The following is a 20,701-nucleotide window of genomic DNA, read 5'->3' as shown; positions in this document are numbered from 1 at the left end:
CTCTAAATTTGTAAAACAAAACAAACAAACAAAAAACGATGGGTGGGTAAATATGTCTCCCCATGACATCCAACCCCTGCTTCTTAGAAAGCATAAGGATTCACTCAGGGGAAACTTCCCCTATTTTAAAAAAAAAAAAGCTAGTCCCTCCGGAGGCGGAACATGGCAGCTGGGTCACATCACTCCTGAGCAAACTGTGAAAGCCAGAAAAGGCACCTGGGGACTTCCGTCAGGGAAGAGTCAGTTCGGTAAAGGGCAAATGACATGCTGAAGCCCATCACATCTCCCCCAACATTTTCTTTCCAACCCGCTCAATTAATCAGAAGTGTCAGCCCTTCACTTGGGTCCCCTGGCTGGGGTGGTTAATTGAATGTTAATTAATGACAACTTCAGGAGCACAAGATGAAACCCCAGCTCAGGGAGAGCGCACCGAGGAGGACGGCAGTTACAAAGGTCCTTTTGTGGACACCTCAGTCCGTCCCCTCTGTTCTATACATGAGGAAGCTGAGGCAGGGTGATCTAGTCCCTTGGCTCCGCGTCCAGGGCTCCTTGCAAGACCCCAGGTTGCCCCAGGACACAGTCTGTTAAACCTTCCACAATGGCGTTGGTCTGAAGAGTCTTGTCTCCAGCACCAGGGACTCAGAAGCGGCTCCGGAAGCAGGAAGGGTGACCTCTGCATGTAGGTGCTGTCCCTGAGCTCTGAGATCCTCTGTCACAGGGTGGCCGGGGGGGGGGGGGGGGGGAGGATGGAGTGTCCTGTCAGGCTGCAAAGAGGGACAAGGGAAGCCTCCTGACGTCAGCTCCCGCTGTAGAATCCGCCCGTCGCCACCATCTTGTAACCTGGGCACTGCCTTGGAGAGCTGGGTCAACCCAGTCCCAACTCCAGTCCCCCAGCCTCTTGCAGGCCGAAGCCGCCTTCTGCTTGTGCAAAACGTTGCCAGAAAACTTGGGGAAGGGAGCAAAGCAAAGGAAGAAATGGGAGGCGAAGCCTTACCCCTCTCCTCTTCTGGCACCTTTTCCCTTCCTCTGTACAACCGAGAAATCCCTCCCTGCTTGTAATGCAGAATAGTTCCGCCTGTATTCAAGGCCCTTTAACATTCGGGAGGCAGAGGCAGGCTGATCTCTGAGTTCAAGGCCAGCCTGGTCTACAAAGTGAGTTTCAGGATATGCACCAAAGCTACACAGAGAAACCCTGTCTCGGGAGGAGGGGGGGGAGTGCGCGGGGGGGGGGGGGGTCATTACTAACACTCCTGCTTCAGTGAAGCTGGTTCCCAGAAGCAAAAACGCTGAGTGTAAGTCTCCCCACGGAGTGTCAGGGTCTTAAATCTTGGTGTGGCCTTCAGGGTCCCCTCTGCTCCCTGCCACCTTCCTTCCTAGGACATTAAATATTAGGAGTGTCATACAAATATGACACCAATGTGAATCTCTGAAGCACTTTCATTTTGAAAGAGCTCAAGGAAAATTATGTCTGGGGTGGGGAGACGGCTCCGTGAGTCAGAAGGCATGCCACACAAGCATAAGGACCCGAGTTCGAATCCCAACCACCTACATTAAAAGTCAGGCGCAGCAACGTGGGCTTGTGGCTCCAGCACTGTGGGGAGAATGGTGGAGACAGGAGGATCACTGGGACTTGCTGGCCACCAGTGTAGCTCCAGGATCAGTGAGAGACCCTGCCTCGAGGGAATGGGGTGGAAAATGATGGAGCAGGGCACATGATGTCTTCCTCTCCTCTCTTCTTTCACTAACACACACACACACACACACACACATGCAAACACACAAGTACCATATACACTCACATACATGACATTTCGAATATAATCATCTCTATTGGATTATTGAATTGCAGCGTGGCCTGTCCCGAGCTCTCTCACACCTCTGCCATCAGCATGGCATTTTAGGTGGCATAAAGAATCATCCGTACAGGGCCAAGGGCACTTCCAGTGACACACAGAGAAAGGAATGTCTTCTGATCATCTTGGCGGGTGACGACAGGTCACTCCAGGTCCAGCATGTGTCTGTGGTGTTTACAAGGAGCCAGGAGGAACTGAGTGTCCTTTGAGCCCTCACCTGGACCTCCGCAGGAATTAGAAATTCCACTTGCTTTTTCCTTCCTTCCTTCTTCACTCCCCCTCCTTCCTCCCTTCTCCCTCCTCCTCTCTTCCCCTCCCCCTCCCTTTCTTCATCCACCCTCTCTGACATCCCTTTTTTCTCTCTCTTCCCTTCAGACCAAGAAATTCAAAATCCCTGCCATTCGCGCCAGCCGCAAACCCAGCCGGCGGGGCTCCACCCTGAGTCTGACTCGGACCAGTGGGGGTTCTTCTCCCCAGAGCAGCATGATTTCTGTGAACCCCGGCTCTGATGAGCCCCCAAGTGTAGCCACCGGCAGCAAAGACATCGAAGATAATGAGTCATGGTCCACTAAGCATGATGAGGAGACCCTCCTTAACCTCCACACCAGTAAGTCCTACCCAAGATCCCACCACGGTCCGCCTTTACATTTGCAGTCTTTGAGTCTCTCCTGCCTCACCTCCAGCCCTTCCAGCAGAGACACAGAGGTCAAAGTTCTCCATCACCTGCCTAGTTCAATGTCTTTAGGTCCCTTTCCTTGAAAGCTCTTCCCTCCCAAAAAAAGGCTGAAAATAGCCCGTGAGTTGTGTCACTCTGAGTCATCCCCCACAGGGACACAGCCACGATCACCATGTACCTTCATAACACTTTAAAATATGTTTTGATGTATCTCCTTTTTCCATAGAATTTTATCCTTTCCACATTTCATAAATACAGAAGTTATGATTGAGATATTTCTACCTTATTTTCCCACATTCTTCAAATTCAGTGCCTGGTTGTTCCTTAGATTTATAGATGTGTTGTTTTTTGCTTGGTTTTGTGCTATTCTCATGTATATGAGAGATACAACACATGCTTATATTTAGCCCAAGATGTCCTGTGAGTCACAATCCTCCTGCCTCAGTCTCCTGGAGGCTGAATTAAAGGTTTATGTGTGCCACCACACCCGCTCATTTTAACCATACATTGTAAAATGTACGAGCCAAGAATTTTATGAAGTTGACAGAGCACAGATTTGTGTATCCATTGTCACATGAATACCATCCAAGGGTAGGGAGCCCTCCGACCTCAGGAAGAGAAACTTGCAATTGGATTCCACAAATCATGCCAAATATTCTCTCAGAATTTCCTCCATTGAGCAAGTATAAATTAAATCAGATGTGTAGCCGGGCCTCAGTGAGTTAAAGTACCATCCCTGCAAGCTCTAGGGTCTGAGTTCAAATCCCCAGAGCCACACAAAAGCCAGATGCTGCAATCCCAGCATCCCCACAGAGAGACAGGAGACCAAGGCAAGAATTCCTGGGAGCTCCTGGGCCAGCTAGCCTCACACATACACACAGTAGGAAAGTGACAGCGATCCTGTCTCAAAGTGGTTCAAGGTGAAGTCCAACATCTGAACTAGGGCTGGCCTGGGAAGAACGGGCAAAGATTGGGTGCTGCTGAGATTCAAGGAGGTCAGAGTAGACGTAGAGTCTTGGCTTATCAGAGCCAAAAGTGTGCAAACCTCCAGAAGTGCAAGAAGGAGTCAGGACCTGTCAACAAGGGCCCAAGGAAGACCCAGAGCTCTCAAAGCCACTCTCTGAACAGAAAGAGAGTCAGAGATTGATTCCTCTGAATTTCTGGAAGCTTCTTCCTTCAATGCCTGTGTGTTATGCACTCGGGATGTGGAAGGAACAAGGGGATAGTGCATTAAAGGAGGAAAACAAGGAAGGTGGTAAACAGGGATGCTACGAGCAGCAAGATGACTAAGGTCACAGGTAAAAAGGGGACAATGGCAGTGGGTGCTAAGCTCAGTCACAGGGCTTAATCTTCCCATCAGCCAGGATGGTCCACAGAGGCCTCTCTCGCCTCTGACCATTGAGCTGAGACCCGAAGACATGGGGCTAGGAAGGCCTCAACATTGGACAGCTTTCTAACAGCCTCTCTGCTCCTTGCCTTGGCCCCACATGTTGATCCAGAGAGAACTTTCTGGGTTAAATACTGGATACAGTGACCCCCACCACCACCAGTTCAGCATCTTTTCAGTGGCGCCTGTGGCCTCTAAGACATCCTCTTATTCAGGATGCTTCTTTCTGGCTTAGCATTGGCTGCGTCACATCTTCAGCAGCCCAAGCTCACCAGCAGACTTTCAAAGCACCATCCTACAGACTTCCTTTATCCCCCAACATCTGGGGCTGGTAGATGTTTCCTTGATCTTCAAGCCCCAATTCAAATGCATCCTCCCTTGTGAAGCCTTGCCTGACCTACCTGGGTTCTCTCTTTTCAAGTCTCTAAGTACTTTGTATCAGGTCTTACCGGGAACTTGGTTTTTGTTTACTGTTTTCATCTCATGGTATCAAAGAGGGACTTCTTTCAGGTGACACCGAGGCCTGAAAACAGCGACTTTAAAAAGATCAAAGTTTACATTTTCCTACAGATTAAGACGACTAATCGAGGATGGGTAAAATGACTTTCAAAAGTTCATCACGCACCTGCCTTATCCCGTCCTTTTAGTTGGCCAACCTCAATATCCTTTCATGGTCCAGGATGGCTGACAGAGCTCTAGCCCTCACCCATGTTCTAGGCTTGAAGCAGAAAGCAGTAGACAAGGTAGGAAAGTGCCCGCACCTGGGTGTGCATAAGCAACCTTCTCAACGGGTCCACGGCACTTCTAAAATCCCATCATCAGGCAGGTAAACGGGTGAGCAGGTGAAGGTACCCAAAACCAAGCCTGATGACCTGAGTGGGGTGCCCAGGGCCCGAAGGGTGGAAGGAGAGCTGATTCTCGGAGATTTTCCTCTGACCTCCACATACATACACACAAGGAGAGAGGGGGAGGAGAGAGAGAGAGAGAGAGAGAGAGAGAGAGAGAGAGAGAGAGAGAATTAAAACCTCTAGAACTCAGTCATAGGGCTATACTCAACTGCAAAGGATGCTGGGAAAATGACCTAGAACATGTTACCCTTTCAGATGGAAAAAAAGAATAAAAGTTCCTAAGACTAGAGAGTGAAGGGGAAGGGAGATGAGACTCCTGCCCACCTGGGTGAATTGGTCCACACCTTCAGCCTGGCACACACTGGCGTTCAGCAATGACTGAGAAGTATCTCCACCAGAGATCTGTCTCTGAAGGGGGAGCCCTTCTTCAGCTGCTCTGCTCTTTCCTCTCATTAGCCTCGTCACCTCCACCCTGTTTGTCACAGCCTTGACCAAGGCCGACTAGTTTCCCAGCCTCAAAACTACATGAAATTGACGTCAGCCCCACGGGCTGTCCTGAGACAGCTCAACATCGCTGATATTTACCAGCTATACAGAAAATGTAAGATTATATCTCTAATAAAAGAGGGCAGAGATGTAGTTTAGTTGGTAGACTGCTTGTCCGTCATGAATGAAGCCCTGGACAGTTGCCAAGTGACAGCCTCGCCCAGTGATGACTCAGCACCTTGGACAGTTCTGGAGAAGGCCGTTTCCAATGGTTCTGTTACCAAGCAGGTCCCTGATTCGAGTGGAAGAGAGTGAGGGGTGGGGACATGCAAATATGTGTCCTTGTCAAACACTTGTGATCAATTGTGATCTGGATTCAGGCTGGAAATCACCAGTTTGGAAAATAATCAGTTAGGGTTTCGCAAACAATATTTCCTATCAGGATCCGAGGCAGTTCTGTCTGGTTGAAGCAGAGTTGAAGATCCTTAAGGGGGTTGCAAAGATGGCTCAGTCAGTAAACTGTTCTCTGTGTAAGTGTGAGGATATCGGTTCAGTCCTCTCACCCACATAAAGAGCCAAGTGTGGGGTGCCTGCCAACAATCTCAGTGCCCAGCAGAGAGAGACAGGAGGACCCCTAGGGCTTTGGTGGCCAGACAGTCTAGTCAGTCAGTGAACTCCAGGTTTAGTAAAGACACCCCATATTGACCTCTGGCCCCATGCATGCCCACACATGAGTATGTATACACACACACACACACACACACAGAGAGAGAGAGAGAGAGAGAGAGAGAGAGAGAGAGAGAGAGAGAGAGCAGGAATACCACATGCAAAAAATAAATTAATTTTAAAGGAGTGGCAGAGTCAGATGTGTAGCCTGCCAGACCCTGTGAACTGCCCCATCTGCGCCCCCCCTCCCTGACTCCCAGAGGCCGGGCATGGGGTTCATGCACTGTCCTGTCTCCTGTTTCCATCAGACCTGCAGAAGCTCCTGGAGATGGTCCGGGAAGACGCCCGAAGAACAATCATGACCATGGTGGACAATGTACAGAAGACAGCTCCCAGGTGTGTCACTTCAGCTCCTTGGGCAGTCGAAGGATGTCAGTCAAATAGCCACGACAGCCCCAATAGCCCTCACCAACCATCGGCCCAAACACTGAGCTGTGTGCTTTGATGTGTGTAACCTTGGATCCTCACAGCAACCCCTAGAGGCGGAAGCTACCACTTTACTACTTTACAAGCAAGGGGCAGAGAGGCTAAAGGACTTGCTACACAGCTGGTGGATGGTGACTCAAATTACTAAAGTCTAGGTCTTTCTAATTTCTTGACATGCCACCACTCTGTCTGTCTGGGACCCTGTGGGCTGTTATAAACGATATGCTCAAGGGAGAACTTGGAAATCTAAGATTTAAAAAACTAGGGCCTTTATATAACATAATGGTGCTGTCAATGTTGGCTAAAGAAGCAGGGGGCAGTAGTTAATACTGAGGCTCAGAGCTGGTCAAAGTGACGAGCACAAGTGACTGTACTTTGGGTTGCTCGAGGCTAAATGAGATGTGTCTATCAACACCCCACAAGGCTCGTGGAACATTGCAAAAAAGGGGTTGGAAAGAATGTAAGAGCTGGAGGGTGGTGAGGGGTGCCCTGGAACACTGTCCTCGGGATATGGCATGGCCATTGCTTTCACAAATGTACTGCAGCTATGGGCACATGCATAAGATCTGAACAAGCTCAAGTCATCACGCTGGGCAGCAGTGGCACTCGCCTTTAATCCCAGCACTCAGGAGGCAGAGGCAGGAGGATCCCTGTGAGTTTGAGGCCAGCCTGGTCTACAGAGCGAGATCCAGGACAGGCACCAAAACTATACAGAGAAACCCTGTCTAGGAAAAACCAAGAGAGAGAGAGAGAAAGAGAGAGAGAGAGAGAGAGAGAGAGAGAGAGAGAGAGAGAGAGAGAGAGAGATCAAGTCATCGGGCTCAGTAATATTCCAGCAGGTAGCATGAATCAGACTCAGTGTGTTAGAGAGAGAGGGGCGGGGGTTGGAAGGAGATGTGTTGAAGGGTGTCCAGTATGGGGGTTAGGAGGAGTGAGTTGGGGTGAATATGGGCAAGGTACATTATTTTCAGGCATGGAGTGGCCAAAAAGAAGTCAAAGATGAGCAAGTAGGAGTTTTGAGTTTACAGAGTTTGTCCAGTGTGTGCAAACCTCCAGCTCCATCCCCAACACTGCAGACAAAAAAGGCAGAGAAATATAAAAACAATAAGCACGGTGACACACGCCTAAAATCTCATTACTCAGGGAAGTGAGGTGGGAAGACCTTAAGTTCGAGGCCAGCCTGGGCTACATATCAAGACCCTATCTCCAAAAGGATCGTTGACCTAGTCAGTAATGGTCATGAGAGTTTCTTCTCTCTTTGGAAAGAGATTTTCTTTCTTAAGCTGAGATTTGAGATGAGGTCAGAGGGGAAAGGCCTGCCTGTCAAAGGTGATGGACACATGGGGGGGAGGGGAGAATATTCCGGCAGTCACGTGCAGTCACAGTCAGAAGGAGACCACAGCGCCGTCAGGGAGCAGGACACAGCCAAAATGGGACAGAGAAAAGCATATGTTGGTGAGGGATTTCAAAGATTGGTAGTCTTGCCCTAAAAGCGTGGGCATCCTTAGATGCTCCAAGCAGCAACCAGAATGACTGGCTCATAAGAGGATAGTGTTGAACTTAAACCTGAGTTGTCCATCTTCTGGTGGGAAGCCCTGCCCATGGACTTGTGGCCTCTATAAATGCTCCAGAGAGAACGCAGGATAGAGTAGAGTTCCCCTCTCAAGTATAAATTCCTCTGAGCAAGCAAATTACTTACAGAAAATAAATGGAGCCCATGAAGAGGTTTATCATGAGTCTCGGCCCACCGGGACGCCAGCTATGACTTATTGGTTAGTGTTAGTGCTGTAATTACCCTTCTCCCAGTGTTTTCGAATACATCACACCCCACCTCTGTCTGTTAATGATGAATCTGTGCTCTGCAGCCTCGACTCAAACCCACCGCCTCAGGTGGCACTTGGAGGCATTCTGAGACCGTGTTGACCCATGAGGCACTTGCCCGGCCAGCATTAGTGACAGACAAAGGTGACAAAGTTAAAGACTCACCGCCTGAGTCAAGTGGACAGAGATGCAAAGCCCGGTGCTGAGGACAGATGTCTCTGTCCTCCCTAAGCGTCTGTCGAAATGAGATCGTGAAGCACCATGGCACGGCACTGGAACCTAATAGACTAGGGAGCATCTCCGTCCCACCACTCGATTTCTGTGTGATGCTGGGCACATTGCTTCACCCAGTCTTGTTGCAATCCTGTAAAATAAAGCACCTTAGCAACTTACCCAAAATGGTTATAATGAGAATTAAGTCATCCTGTCCTTGTAAAGTCCTAGGAATTTTCTGGAAGTTATGGCTCTCTCAGTGAGTCCTTAGAGCATTTAGGGATATAGCACACTTACTTACATGCCAGCTCCTTCCCCGCATACAGTTAGCAACCAATAGATGCAGTGGTAGCGTTGGGGGCAGTCGTGACTTTTCTCACAGCACCTTGCTGAGACAGGTGCATCCGCGGTCACCAGTGTCACCGGTTCTAGTTCACTTTCCATTGCTGCGGTGAAACGTTGACCAAAACCAAGTTGGGGAGGAAAGGGGTTCATCTCAGCTTACAACCCCAGCCCACACAGCCCAACACGGAGAGAAGTCAGGGCAGGAACCTGGAGGCAGGAGCTGATGCAGAGGCCAAGGAAGAATGCTGCTGACTGGCTTGCTCCCCATGGCTTGCATGCTTCGCTTTCTCATAGAACCCAGGGCCATCTGCCTAGGGGATGGCACCACCCACAGTGGGCTTGCTCTTTCCCACATCAGTAATCAATCAATAAAATTCCCTTCAGACATGCCTACAGGCCAATCTTGTGGAGGCATTTTCTTCCCAAATGCTCTCAGCTCTGTCAAGTTGAAAGAAAAAAAAAAAAAACCCTACTGAGCAAGCACAGCCCACCTCACAGATGGAGAACATCCATGATGACTTCCATATGGTTTCTAAAGCCTATGGCTCTGGGGAACCCTGTCATGTGGCTCTGCATTCAATTTAGCGATAACCATAGTTACAGAGAAACTGTAGAAATCTCCCTTCCTCGTTAATTCTTTCTAGGAAAAATGAAATCTCCCCAGTTCGGTAGAGCACCAGACACGGAAGCTTATGTGAGACCAATGGGGACAGGAAAGTGCTAACTTCCCTCATTCCACACACCACACCAGCTCACACTGAGGTCAGCTGACAGGCTGAGAGGCTGATGGAGGCCTCTGAAACCCAACCCCAGCCAACCCTCAGCCTCAAGGCTGCAGGAAGATGGCTCCTCTGTGAAATGTAGTAATGCTTCAGACAGGATGCTGGGGATGAGAACTGGTGTGTCTGTGAAGAGGTCAGTGTCTAGACCTCATCTCAGACCCACCGAGGCAAAACCTCCAGAGCAGGCCTGGCGTCTAGTAAGCACCTCAAGTGGGCACTGTCTCAGAGTCTGAGAAACAACTGCTGTGTAGACTTCCATGGAGCATAAAGTTCTGGGTTTCTGTGTGGAACCTGATGGGAGAGGGGTAATTCTAGGAGTACTGTAATTCTAGAGCTTGTGAAATAGTAGATGAATCTTGAACTCTAGATAAGGCTGTCATTCTAGGTGAGTGTGGAATTCCTAATTCCCCATCTTTCTGTATGTGTATGTAAATATTGTTGTATAGGTGAAATTCTAGGTGTATTTTTTCTTTTTCTTTTCCTTTTTTTTTCTTTTTCCTTTTCTTTTGAGACAGGGTTTCTCCATATAGTTTTGGTGCCTGTCCTGGATCGATCTCGCTCTGTAGCCCAGGTTGGCCTCAAACTCACAGAGATCCGCCTGGCTCTGCCTCCCGAGGGCTGGGATTAAAGGCATGCACCACCACCGCCTGGCTCTAGGCTCCAAAAATGTCTATATAATTGTGTGTGTGTGTGTGTGTGTGTGTGTGTGTGTGTGTGTGTGTGTAATTAAATTGTGAGTTTCTGAGTTAGGTGCAGTTCTATAGTATCTATGTGTGATTCTGGGGTTCTGCAGTTCTCCAGAGGAGGTAGATCATCCTGGTGTTTGTCCGTGTGTCTGATTCCGAAAAAGTGGGGGTTTCTAAATGCGGTTTCCGAGCACAACTTAGCCCAGCACAGCCAAGTCTCTGAACGTGTGGCCAGAATCAGTGTTCTCAGCAGACTCCCCAGCTGTGCCCTCTACTGCGGCTCTGTAGTTCACTCTGGGGAGAGGCAACTGGTCCCAGTATAGACACCTGCTGCAGGAGGGGCACCTAGCATCTGACACTTTGTTACAAGACTCCCCTTGCTTTGCAGCCTCATGTCTATAGTCAAGCAAGCCAAGAGCGATTCTGCGGTTAAGGAGTGGCAGACCACCCACAAGTCCAGGTAGGAAATTCTGAAGGCTACAGCAGATGGATGCAGGGTGGAGAGACAGGGAAGCTGTCCCTGGCCCAGGGCCACCACATAGATGCTGAGGGGAGAAGGTCTGGGAGGGGATCTCTCCCTTCTTCTGACATCACTGAAAACAAGCTCCATTTGCTGCTGGCCTGGCAGCCAGTACCCAGACACTTCTCCTCAACATTTATATTGCATGCTTTTCGCTAAACTCTTTTCCCTCCATGAAGAAACACAGTTGGGAGAGCATGGCACAGGACCCCCTTCTATTGTAAAATCCAATTTCATTTTGCCTGTTTGAGATCTGCAGTGTGATACTGTGGGGGCACATATGCCCGAGCCTGGAGGACTTTACTCTGAATTAACTTCACCCCCTTCCCTTTGAGCAGTCTGTCTCATGACATGGAGTTGGTCCCCTGATTCTTCCAAGGTCCCCTCTGAGGGCCAGGAGCTGTGCCAGGTCTGGAAGCTTCGATAAGCAAATGAAACAAATACACAGTGCACTCATACATCTGACTGGAACATTCTTCTGCTTTGGGGCCTTAGATAGTCCAAGGAAGCCCATGGATGCCTTTCAGAAGGGTGTTGTAAATGCGTGTGATAAATTACGAGGATTCTGAAGGCATCTATGGTAATAAGTTACTGGATTACTTCCCAATTTGAAGTATAATCTTCTAGGAGCTTAATGATGCATTACAGAGTAAGACCTCACGGTAGGGCTAACAAACACTGTGACTTTGGATTAGCATTGAGTGTCAGTGATTCTTGAGACTCTCTCCCACAACTGTCACATGATATGCAAATGCCCACTGTTGCCATCTCAGTTAAAGACTAGTTAAAACAGAGATAATTTTTTTCTCTGTCTGCCTCCATGGGCCTCCTGAATTCTCCCCATTTTTGATAATTGATAATGTAGTAAGCATTCCTTGGTTAACCCCATGGTTGGCCGTACAATCGTGGCTATGAAAAGTCCTCTGGAGAAAACAGATGGAGGGATGGGAGTATGCTTGCCAGCAAGGCTCTAATCTGGGCAGGGTATGGTATTTCAGCTGAGACCTGCAGAACAAAGACAAGCCAGCCTCCCTGTGGGGAGCGAAATCTAGGAACAGGGTTCAAGCCGAGGGAAGAGCCCATGCCGAGGGCCTGAGACAGGAGGCACCAAGCAAAGACACTGTGAGGACAGGGCAGGGGAGGCTGAGGAAGACAAAGGGGGCTTTGTAGCTCATTTGTCTGCCCATCACCAACTGATGACACCACATCCCTCACCTCCCACCTCCTCTCTGAGGAGACAGCAGTCTATAGGAGAAAGGCTGAACCAGCATGGTCTCCTCATGATTCATCTTCAGGGGTCAGGGCAGCTGTTTGGAATCTGGTCCTGTCTACCTGTATATTACTACTGGGACCCTGCATCCTCTCCAGGTGGGCTAACACTTTTCCCATCACCTCCAAGGCCCCAAACCCTCAGGTCCAATCCCAGAAGTTTCTAGAAAAAGCAGCAAATGCCAGGGCCTGCGAGATGGCCAAGTCCACCTCCCAAAAGTCACCAAAGCTGTGAAGCTGGAAAGGAAGTAATCCAACCATCATAGGAACAGCAGGACAGCCTTGCCCCCAGATCCCACAGAGAAAGTGGCCAAGTCTGCTGTTGGGTTATTTGGGAGAAACGGGGGAGACAGGGATGTATGTAAAGTAGCGCTAACAAAAAGAAATGTCTCAGTGTGCCAGGTGTGGTTGATCCACACCTTTGCTCCCAATGCTCAGGAAGTCGAGGTGGGCAAGTATCTGTGAACTCAAGGTAGCCTGGTCTACATAGGGAGTCCAAGCCAGCCAGGGCAACATGGTAAGACCCTGTCTCAAAAATGGTGCTCAGGGATGTGGGCATGGCTCCACTGGTAAAAAGTGCTTGTCATGCAAGTATGAAGACCTGAGTCTGAATCCCCAGGACCCACATTAAAAGTGGGGTGTGGCGGGCTGGAGAGATGGCTCAGAGGTTAAGAGCACTGACTGTTCTTCCAGAGGTCCTGAGTTCAATTCCCAGCAACCACATGGTGGCTCTCAGCCATCTGTAATGAGATATTGTGCCCTCTTCTGGCCAGCAATCATACATGCGGTATACATAATAAATAAATAAATCTTTAAAAATAAAAAAAAAAGTGGGGTGTGGCAGCATGTATCTGTAACACACACACACACTTGTGCACACATGCACTCACACAAACACATGCACGTGCCCACACAAGTGCACCCACACATACACTTGCATGCATGAACATGCACACATGCCTGCACACACACACACACACACACACACACACACACACACACACACAGTGATATTCAGGTGTCCTGGGAGGAAGGCGGAAAGGCAGCAGGAAGTGCTGGATCTGATCTGGAGTGATAATCTACTCGTGGAAGCTGGCCTAGCTAGAACCACAGGGTGGAACAGCCGTACAAAGAATCTAATTGGTCTACACCTAGAAAGAGTCCAAGGATGTGATAAGTTGAGTGGCCCAGAGGAGGTGTGACAACCAGGCTGGACTCTGAATCCAGACTCTGGACTCTCAACTGAGGCGCCTGGGTCTTCAGTTGAGGGGTGTATTAGTCGGAGTTCTCTAGGAACAGAACTGATGGGAAGAATCCATAGATACTGAAGGGGAGTTCATTAGAACAGCTTAAGGCTGGGGCCCAGCTAGTCTGGCAACAGCTGTCTCCCTAAGGAAAGGCCAAGAATCCTAGCACTTGTTCAGTCTAGGGGACTGGGTGTGTCAGCCGGCCTTCAGTCTGTGCTGGGATCCTGGAGAAGTGGGTCCTGACAGCAGCGAAGGAATGCCTCGGCAGCAGGGCAGACAGACTTGCCCGCGAGAGTGAGGGCAGGCATCCTTCTCCCATTTCCTTCCATGTGTGATGGCACCAGAAGGTGTGGCCCACCTCAGATGATCGAGACGCAGTGTGGGTATTCCCACCTTAAGTGACACGATCGGGAGAAATCCCTCACGAGTGTGCCCAGCCGCATGGACTTTTAGTTACTTCCAGTCAAGTTGACAGCCGAGGGTAGCCATTGCAGGGACCCGGCTTAGGAAATGAAGGGACAGCACCAAACGTAACACGGAGAGGAAGACTCGGCCATACCCTTCCCAGCATGCACCTGTCCCTACTGAAGATAGCACGTGATCCCGACACTATGCGGAGGTCAAAGTTGAAGAGTCTGAGGATGCAGGACTCACTGCGGACCATGAGACAAAAGAACAGTAGGGATGGCGGGAGAGGGGCAAGGGGGACACACTCGAGGTAGAGAGTAGGACAGGAGAAAGGCCCGGGCTTGGAGATGACGTGCACTGAGCCCTGGTGCCCGGGTAAGAGTCTCCTCTGTGCCTGAATTCTGGGGGACTAGCACAGGTGGGGGGCAGAGCGGGGGAGGCGCTCAGAGGGACTTCGTATGAAAAACAACTGGAAATTGTCCCTTGGTGTTTCAGTGAGAGATCCAGCACTACAAGCGGAGAAAGCCACACCGTGGTGACCCAGAAGAAGTCAAAGGGGTAAGCCAGGTGGGGAAGCGGACATCATGGTCAAGAGGCAGGCCTCACCATGGTAACTGCATCCTTTGTCTCCCAGGGGTATGGGGAAAGCTCAGTGCAGCCCTGACTCCCCGCAGCCATACACAGGAAAGAGGGACAAGGTCCCACACACCAGATAGTGGGCAGCCCTGCGGAATACAACACGAGATCCCTCTGCAGCACCAAGCACCATGGGCTGCACCCTACGTTCCTGGCCTTGTGTATTCCCCAAGTCCAAGCCTGCCAGGCAGGAGCATTATCTCATTTTACAGAGTCACAGGCTGAGAGTCGGCCACAAGCAATGTCCCAGTCAGGGCCACACAGCTGCGAAGGGGTGAAGCTGGAGTGGGAGGCTTACTATCCTCGACATTTGCTGGGGTCCAGTGGAAGCCCCCCACTGTGGCTCATGAGCTACCACCTGTAGCATGAATCTTTTATCTTATTAATAAAATTAAACCTGAAGCCAGGTATTGGGGTGAACACTGGAAGGTCAGAGAGACAGAACAAGCCACATCTAAGCTCACCTGGCCAACTTTTCAGCTGGTCTTGTTTCCTCAGACTAGAAGCCTCTGAGTCCTCATATCCAAATGGGTCTCAGCTGAACTGCTGCTCAAAAGCCTGAAAGCTTAACCAGCCAAATGCTTAACCAGGCCAAATGATGCTAGTCTCTGGTCCTCACACCTTATGTATCTTTCTGCTTTTTGCCTCACTCCCTGAGATTAAAGGCTCACTTTCTGGGATTAAAGGCGTGAGTCACCATGTTTTGGCTATATCCTTGAGCACATGGATTTCTGCCTCTGGAATGCTAGGATTAAAGGCGTGTGCTACCACTGCCTATCCTCATGTTTAGTATTGTGGCTGTTCTGTCTCTGACCCCAGATAAATGTACTAGGGTGCACAATATTTTAGGGAACACAATACCACCACAACCACCTGTTCTTCCAACCCCCAAAGGGGATGCCGGGGGGTGGGGGACGCTCCACCCAAAAACAGAGAGCCCAGTTAGACACTAGCATCTTGGGCTCAGGGAGGCCAGTGGGACCCATGAGGCTACCCGGAGTGTCCATTGGCCCCCATCCCCCAATGGTGTCTCTTGTCTACAGTCGTGCTAACCGTGACATCGTCCACTGCAAGAGTGGCGTGTGCAGCACTCTGCGGGCCAAGTTTTACAGCGTCGCCCAGGAGGCCGGCTTCTGCCTGCAAGACAAGCTGGAGATCCTCATGAAGTAAGGGCACACACATGCCTAGCTCATTGCCAGGACATGTACCTGGTTACCTACTGCATGTTCAGCATGTGTCTAGGGCTGGGGCTAGAGCAGTAACAAAGGGAGATGTCTTCCCTGCCCTTGGAGTCGGGGGGGCTCACTCTGCCCCCTTGAGAAACAGAAACGAAATCACTGTATCTACAGAGAGACACAGTTTTGAAATCATCTCATGTGGGAAGAAAACGGGTGTTATGTCAGAGGAGGATGGAAGGAAGGGAGGAGAGAAACAGCAAAGGAGAAAGAGGGGTAAGGAGGAAGATGAGGAGGAGGAGGAGGAAGAGGCAGGGGAGGAGAGAAGCAGGAGATGAGGAGGAAGTCTTCTCTAAGGAGGTGGCTTTAGGATGACCATGAAGGGAGCAGAGGAACCCAGAAGAGAAGAAACTAGGAAGAGAAGGGTTCCCTGTGGAGGTACCTGGGGACTCCGATAGGAGCAAGAAGTGGCAGCGACTCCCACATGACACACAGTCAGGATGCTGTCAGTGTGGTTCAACAGGAAGAGACCACAAGGAGCCTCCTCCTCCTCCCTACTAGAGCCCATCCCCTAGCTAAGGTGACCACGTGCCCCGGGGAACTCACCCACCCCAGCAGGGCTTCCCGGTGACCCTTTACATTCCCTTTCCTGCTCAGAGCTCACCATCTAGAGAGACAGGTGAGTACACAAGAATCTGCCACACAGGGCAGTGAGGGCCATCAATGATGGGGAAGAGCAGAGGGCTAAGGGAACACATGGAGCTGGTGCCCGCCCCCCTGACCTGGGAAAGCCACCTGAACATCTGCATGAAGGAGACATTCTCGGTTAATGAAGGGCAGTGCCAACTCCAGGGTACCGTGTTAGGCTTCACTGCTGAGCTAAGAGCTTTGCAGTTACGCATCATAATGGTGCCCAACAACCCCACAGGTAAGGGCTTTATTTAGACCCCCTACAGATGCTCCAAGTATACTCAGAGAGGTCTCGTACCAAAAACCTTGTACATGACAAGACAATAAAGGCAGAGCCAGGTGGATCTCTGTGAGTTCAAGGCCAGCCTCAGCTACCAAGTGAGTTCCAGGAAAGGCGCAAAGCTACACAGAGAAACCCTGTCTCAAAAATTAAAAAAAAAAAAAAAAAAAAAAAAAAAAAGGCTACTACCTCCTAGTGTGGAGATAACACTTTGTTCCAAAGACTCTGACTGTGAGGGAGAGGCATACAATTCTAAGCATGATCATGCAGTTGGAAAGTGTAAAACCTGGGTAATCTGGGACCTTAAGGAATGAATTGTTCTAAGTTCTTTATTCTAAGTGAGATGCAAAGCACTGGGTGCTGGGCGTGGGGCATTAGGCATGGGCATAATCACAACATGAACTCTCTTTGGAGAGAGGGCGTGTGTGCAAAATGATGAGGCTGAGGAAGAGAACAACCAACATGAGCTTAGCACCTACTGTGTGCCCGGCAGTACGCTCAGTGCTCTGCACACAGCATTTAATTGACGTCTCTGAGAGGCGGCAAGATCGCTTTCAGCACATTGGAGAGAGCTATGGTCCGGGGAGCCCAGTCATAATTTATAACGGCAACAAGAGCTCCACAGAAGAAAAAGTGGTGGGTGGCATCTGCGAGAGCTCACCCGTAGCTGGAGGAGGCGGAGCGTTCTGTGCCTCTAATTTCCCTCCCCCTCCTTCACACCACATCATAGGCGCCAAGAAGAACGGGGTATCCAGAAGTTCCACTCTTTTATTCTTACTTCAACTTTCCAAAAGGATTTATCAAAGATGAGGCACCGGGTCTCGATGGTGAAGGGGGATGCAGAAGAGATTGCGGACCACTGGTAAGACCCCCGAGGACCAGGCACGCTGGTCCCTTAGCGTTACCTCATGGTCCATTCCAGGGTTCTTCAGTAGCCAGGAGGCATTAACTCCCAACTACCATCAGCCACCACTCCGTTCCCCCAGATCAAACTGCAATCAGGGACGAACCTCCTAGAACCATGAGTCATGAAACCTGTCCTGGTCTTCATAGTTACCTCGTTTTGGGTCCAGACTTAGAAATAAGGAGAGCTCACTTGCTACCCCCCCACCCCTGCACCCCCACACACACACTGAAGAGTAATACCAAACCTGTCAATCAAATGGCTGCAGAATCTGAGTTCTCTGAGGTTATCACTGTATAGTCCTGGGAACACTGTGCCCAGCATGTAGAAGAGGATGGAGAGCAACATGGTGAGGGCTGGGGTCTGCTGCATGGCAGGGTGATGGCACTGGGTATTTTGAAATAGGCGGCGGCGGGGGGGGGGAGGTACTGAACCTCTATGGAGAAGTGATGAATGCTCGGTGGATGTACTGAGCATCTAGATTGGGACATTATATATTGCATACGGGTGCATCCATATTGGGACATTACACACTGCATACATGTTCTGACACTTGCTTTACATACACTTTACATACATGTAAAGCCACACTGCTTTAATCCCAGCACTCAGAAGGCAGAGGCAAGTGGATCTCTGTGAGTTCCAGGCCAGTCTGGTCTCCACGGTAAGTTCCAGGCTAACCAAGGCTGCACAGTGAGACTCTATGACTCAAGACTCACAGTGAGACAAAAGAATAAATAAAAAAGTCCCGACGTGTGACACAAGTACCCTAGAAATAGGTTCAGTGATTATGTCAATTAAAACAAGATTTTTAAAACTTTAAAGGAAATGCTGGCCCACCTTAAGAAATCACTCTGAACTGAGTGACTGATGGATGGCAGAGGCTACCCTAAGAAAATTTAATGTTTCGTATTGTATCCTTCTGAATCCTTAAGGATACAAATGAAAGCCCTATTTCACAAGGAAACTGGGTCTCAGAGAAGTCGGTTCACTTGTCCTAGGCCACACTATTTGTAAGTGGTGAGCATAGGACATGAGCTTCTGTCTGCTCTCAAACCACGCATTCACTTGTAATATTGAATCAGAGTCTGACCTTTTGTGTGTTGGGAACCCCATTCTGTCAGGATGAGGAAAACAAGGTCTAAAAAAAGATGAGAAAAATGGAGAGATGGACCTAGACTCCCTCCCACATTATTACTGATGTGGAATAGGAACTCAGAGGGACCCTGAGCTGCAGGAGAGATGTGGGAACCACCCACACTGCCTCACATGCCCAGGTCTTCGCTGTCTCATGAGCAGTGTCTATCCCCAAAGGTACAGGGGCTCCCAAAGGTGCCTTATGCAAGGGGGAAGGGAGAGGTGGTTTATAACCCAGCTTCTTTGCGAAGAAAAGTGGAAGGGTAATAAGCTAACTCACACGATGATATTAGAGTGGGAACTTAGTGTTGAGCCTCTCACGGTGGGACTCAGCCAGCATCTCTAATGATGGAGCTTTCGGTATCATCATGGAGAAACAAGGGCCCTCCATAGCATCATTAAAATCAAGTCAAATGAATCACAGCCTGCCAGCAAGCGTGCTCAGCTGGGCCCCTCCTTCATCCAGTTTCTCATCCACTCTTTCTGATAGTAACTATTGAACACCTACTATCTGTTGGGCCCAGTTAGCTCAGCACCATGCGCTGAGTAACTCAGGCAAAGTTTATGTTTGTATGGGGATTCATGCTATGCAAAGACGTAGGAACAAATATATAAATGCATTCCCTAAGTACAAAGGTGAGTACCCAGGAATGTATGGTGGGTGAAGCTATTTTTCAAAATCTTCTACAAGGGTACATATGTGATGAAAGAGAGTACTTTTCTTCATCATCATAAACTATGTCATAATTCTATAATTAAATTGTTATCTTAATATTACTAATTAGTACATGTGTATGGTGATATTGTGTCCCCCAATATATTGTGCACCTTAATAAACCTATCTGGGGTCAGAGAACAGAACAGCCGCTAGATAGACATAGAGGCCAGAAAATGATGGCACACACACACACCTTTAATCCTAGCATTCTGGAGGCAGAGATCCATCCGGATCTCAGTGAGTTCAAAGCCACACTGGAAACAGCCAGGCATGGTGACTCACACCTTTAATCCTAGGAAGTGATGGCAGGAAGCAGAAAGATGTATAAGGCATGAAAACCAGGAACTAGAGTCTGTTAAGCTTTTAGGCTTTTAGCAGCAGTTCAGCTGAGATTCATTCTGGATAAGGACTCAGAGGCTTCCAGTCTGAGGAAACAGGATCAGCTGAGGACTTTGCGAGGTGAAGTTAGCTGTGGCTTGTTCTGCTTCTCTGATCTTTCAGCGTTCACCCCAATACCTGGCTCTGGGTTTGTTTTTACTAATAAGAACTTTTAAGATTCATGCTACAGATGTGAGAAAGGGAACACATGCAGAGTTAAGAGAACAACTTGGTGGATTCTGTTCTCTCCTTCCACCTTTTTGTGGGCTCTGGGGCTCAAACTCAGGTTGTCAGGCATGTGTGACAAGCACCCTACCCGAGAGCACTTTCTAAACACATGCCATCATTTGTCCTAAGTAATCCCTGGCCACATTTAAAGCATCTAAGGTAGGTTAGTAGGTTAGACAGAGATGGGTTAGAACCCAACTAAGATGGGTTACTCTCCACCACCTCAACCATGCATTCCCAGTGGTAACATGAGACACACAGCCTGTCAACTGAGCTTATTATCATGGAGATGGAAAATGCACAGCCCATCATCTCCATCTTCATCTCCATCTTCATCGCCACCATCATCTCCATCACCACCATCATCTCCATCACCATCATCTCCATCACCACCATCATCTCCATCACCATCATCTCCATCACCACCATCATCTCCATCACCACCATCATCTCCATCACCACCTCATCTCCAACGCCACCATCATCATTGATTGTCCGAGCCACTATCATCTAGAAAACACCCACAGATGTGTCCACATCCACCCTGGCACGATTAAAAGTCAGAAGAGAATCTCAAATGCCCATCCACCCCCATTTTGTTTTCTGGATTTTCACACTATCTGCTTTATAGAGCATTGTTCTATGAATACAGCCTTTTAAAGAATGACCCTTCTTTGTTTTCCAGTGAAACCGAAGGTGGCTACCCTTAAAAATAAATACCTCATGTATGACCCTACAAAAACTGGGTATAGAGGACAGGGCCCCCACATAGAGGCTCATGATGCCCTCAACACATCGCAAGAGTAGAAAAAGAAAATGAAGGAGGCCCCAAAGGGCCAAGATCCCCATCCCAGGGCTTCCC

General features: G+C 49.3%; 1 protein-coding gene across 1 annotated transcript in view; it reads left to right on the top strand.

Moving 5' to 3' along the window:
• Positions 1-20,701, top strand: part of Ccdc60 (coiled-coil domain containing 60) — a 92,197-nt gene that overhangs the window by 67,658 nt on the left and 3,838 nt on the right. The window contains exons 7-12 of the mRNA XM_028856547.2: positions 2,229-2,460; positions 6,225-6,312; positions 10,638-10,709; positions 14,189-14,251; positions 15,373-15,495; positions 17,205-17,336. Coding sequence (XP_028712380.1) covers positions 2,229-2,460; positions 6,225-6,312; positions 10,638-10,709; positions 14,189-14,251; positions 15,373-15,495; positions 17,205-17,336 — 710 coding nt within the window. The remainder of the gene's footprint in view (positions 1-2,228; positions 2,461-6,224; positions 6,313-10,637; positions 10,710-14,188; positions 14,252-15,372; positions 15,496-17,204; positions 17,337-20,701) is intronic.

This window comes from Peromyscus leucopus, chromosome 23, assembly GCF_004664715.2.
Source record: "Peromyscus leucopus breed LL Stock chromosome 23, UCI_PerLeu_2.1, whole genome shotgun sequence".
In the NCBI taxonomy this organism is placed as follows: domain Eukaryota; kingdom Metazoa; phylum Chordata; class Mammalia; order Rodentia; family Cricetidae; genus Peromyscus; species Peromyscus leucopus.
Note: the sequence above shows the minus strand (reverse complement) of the source record. Positions and strands in the feature narration are given on the sequence as shown.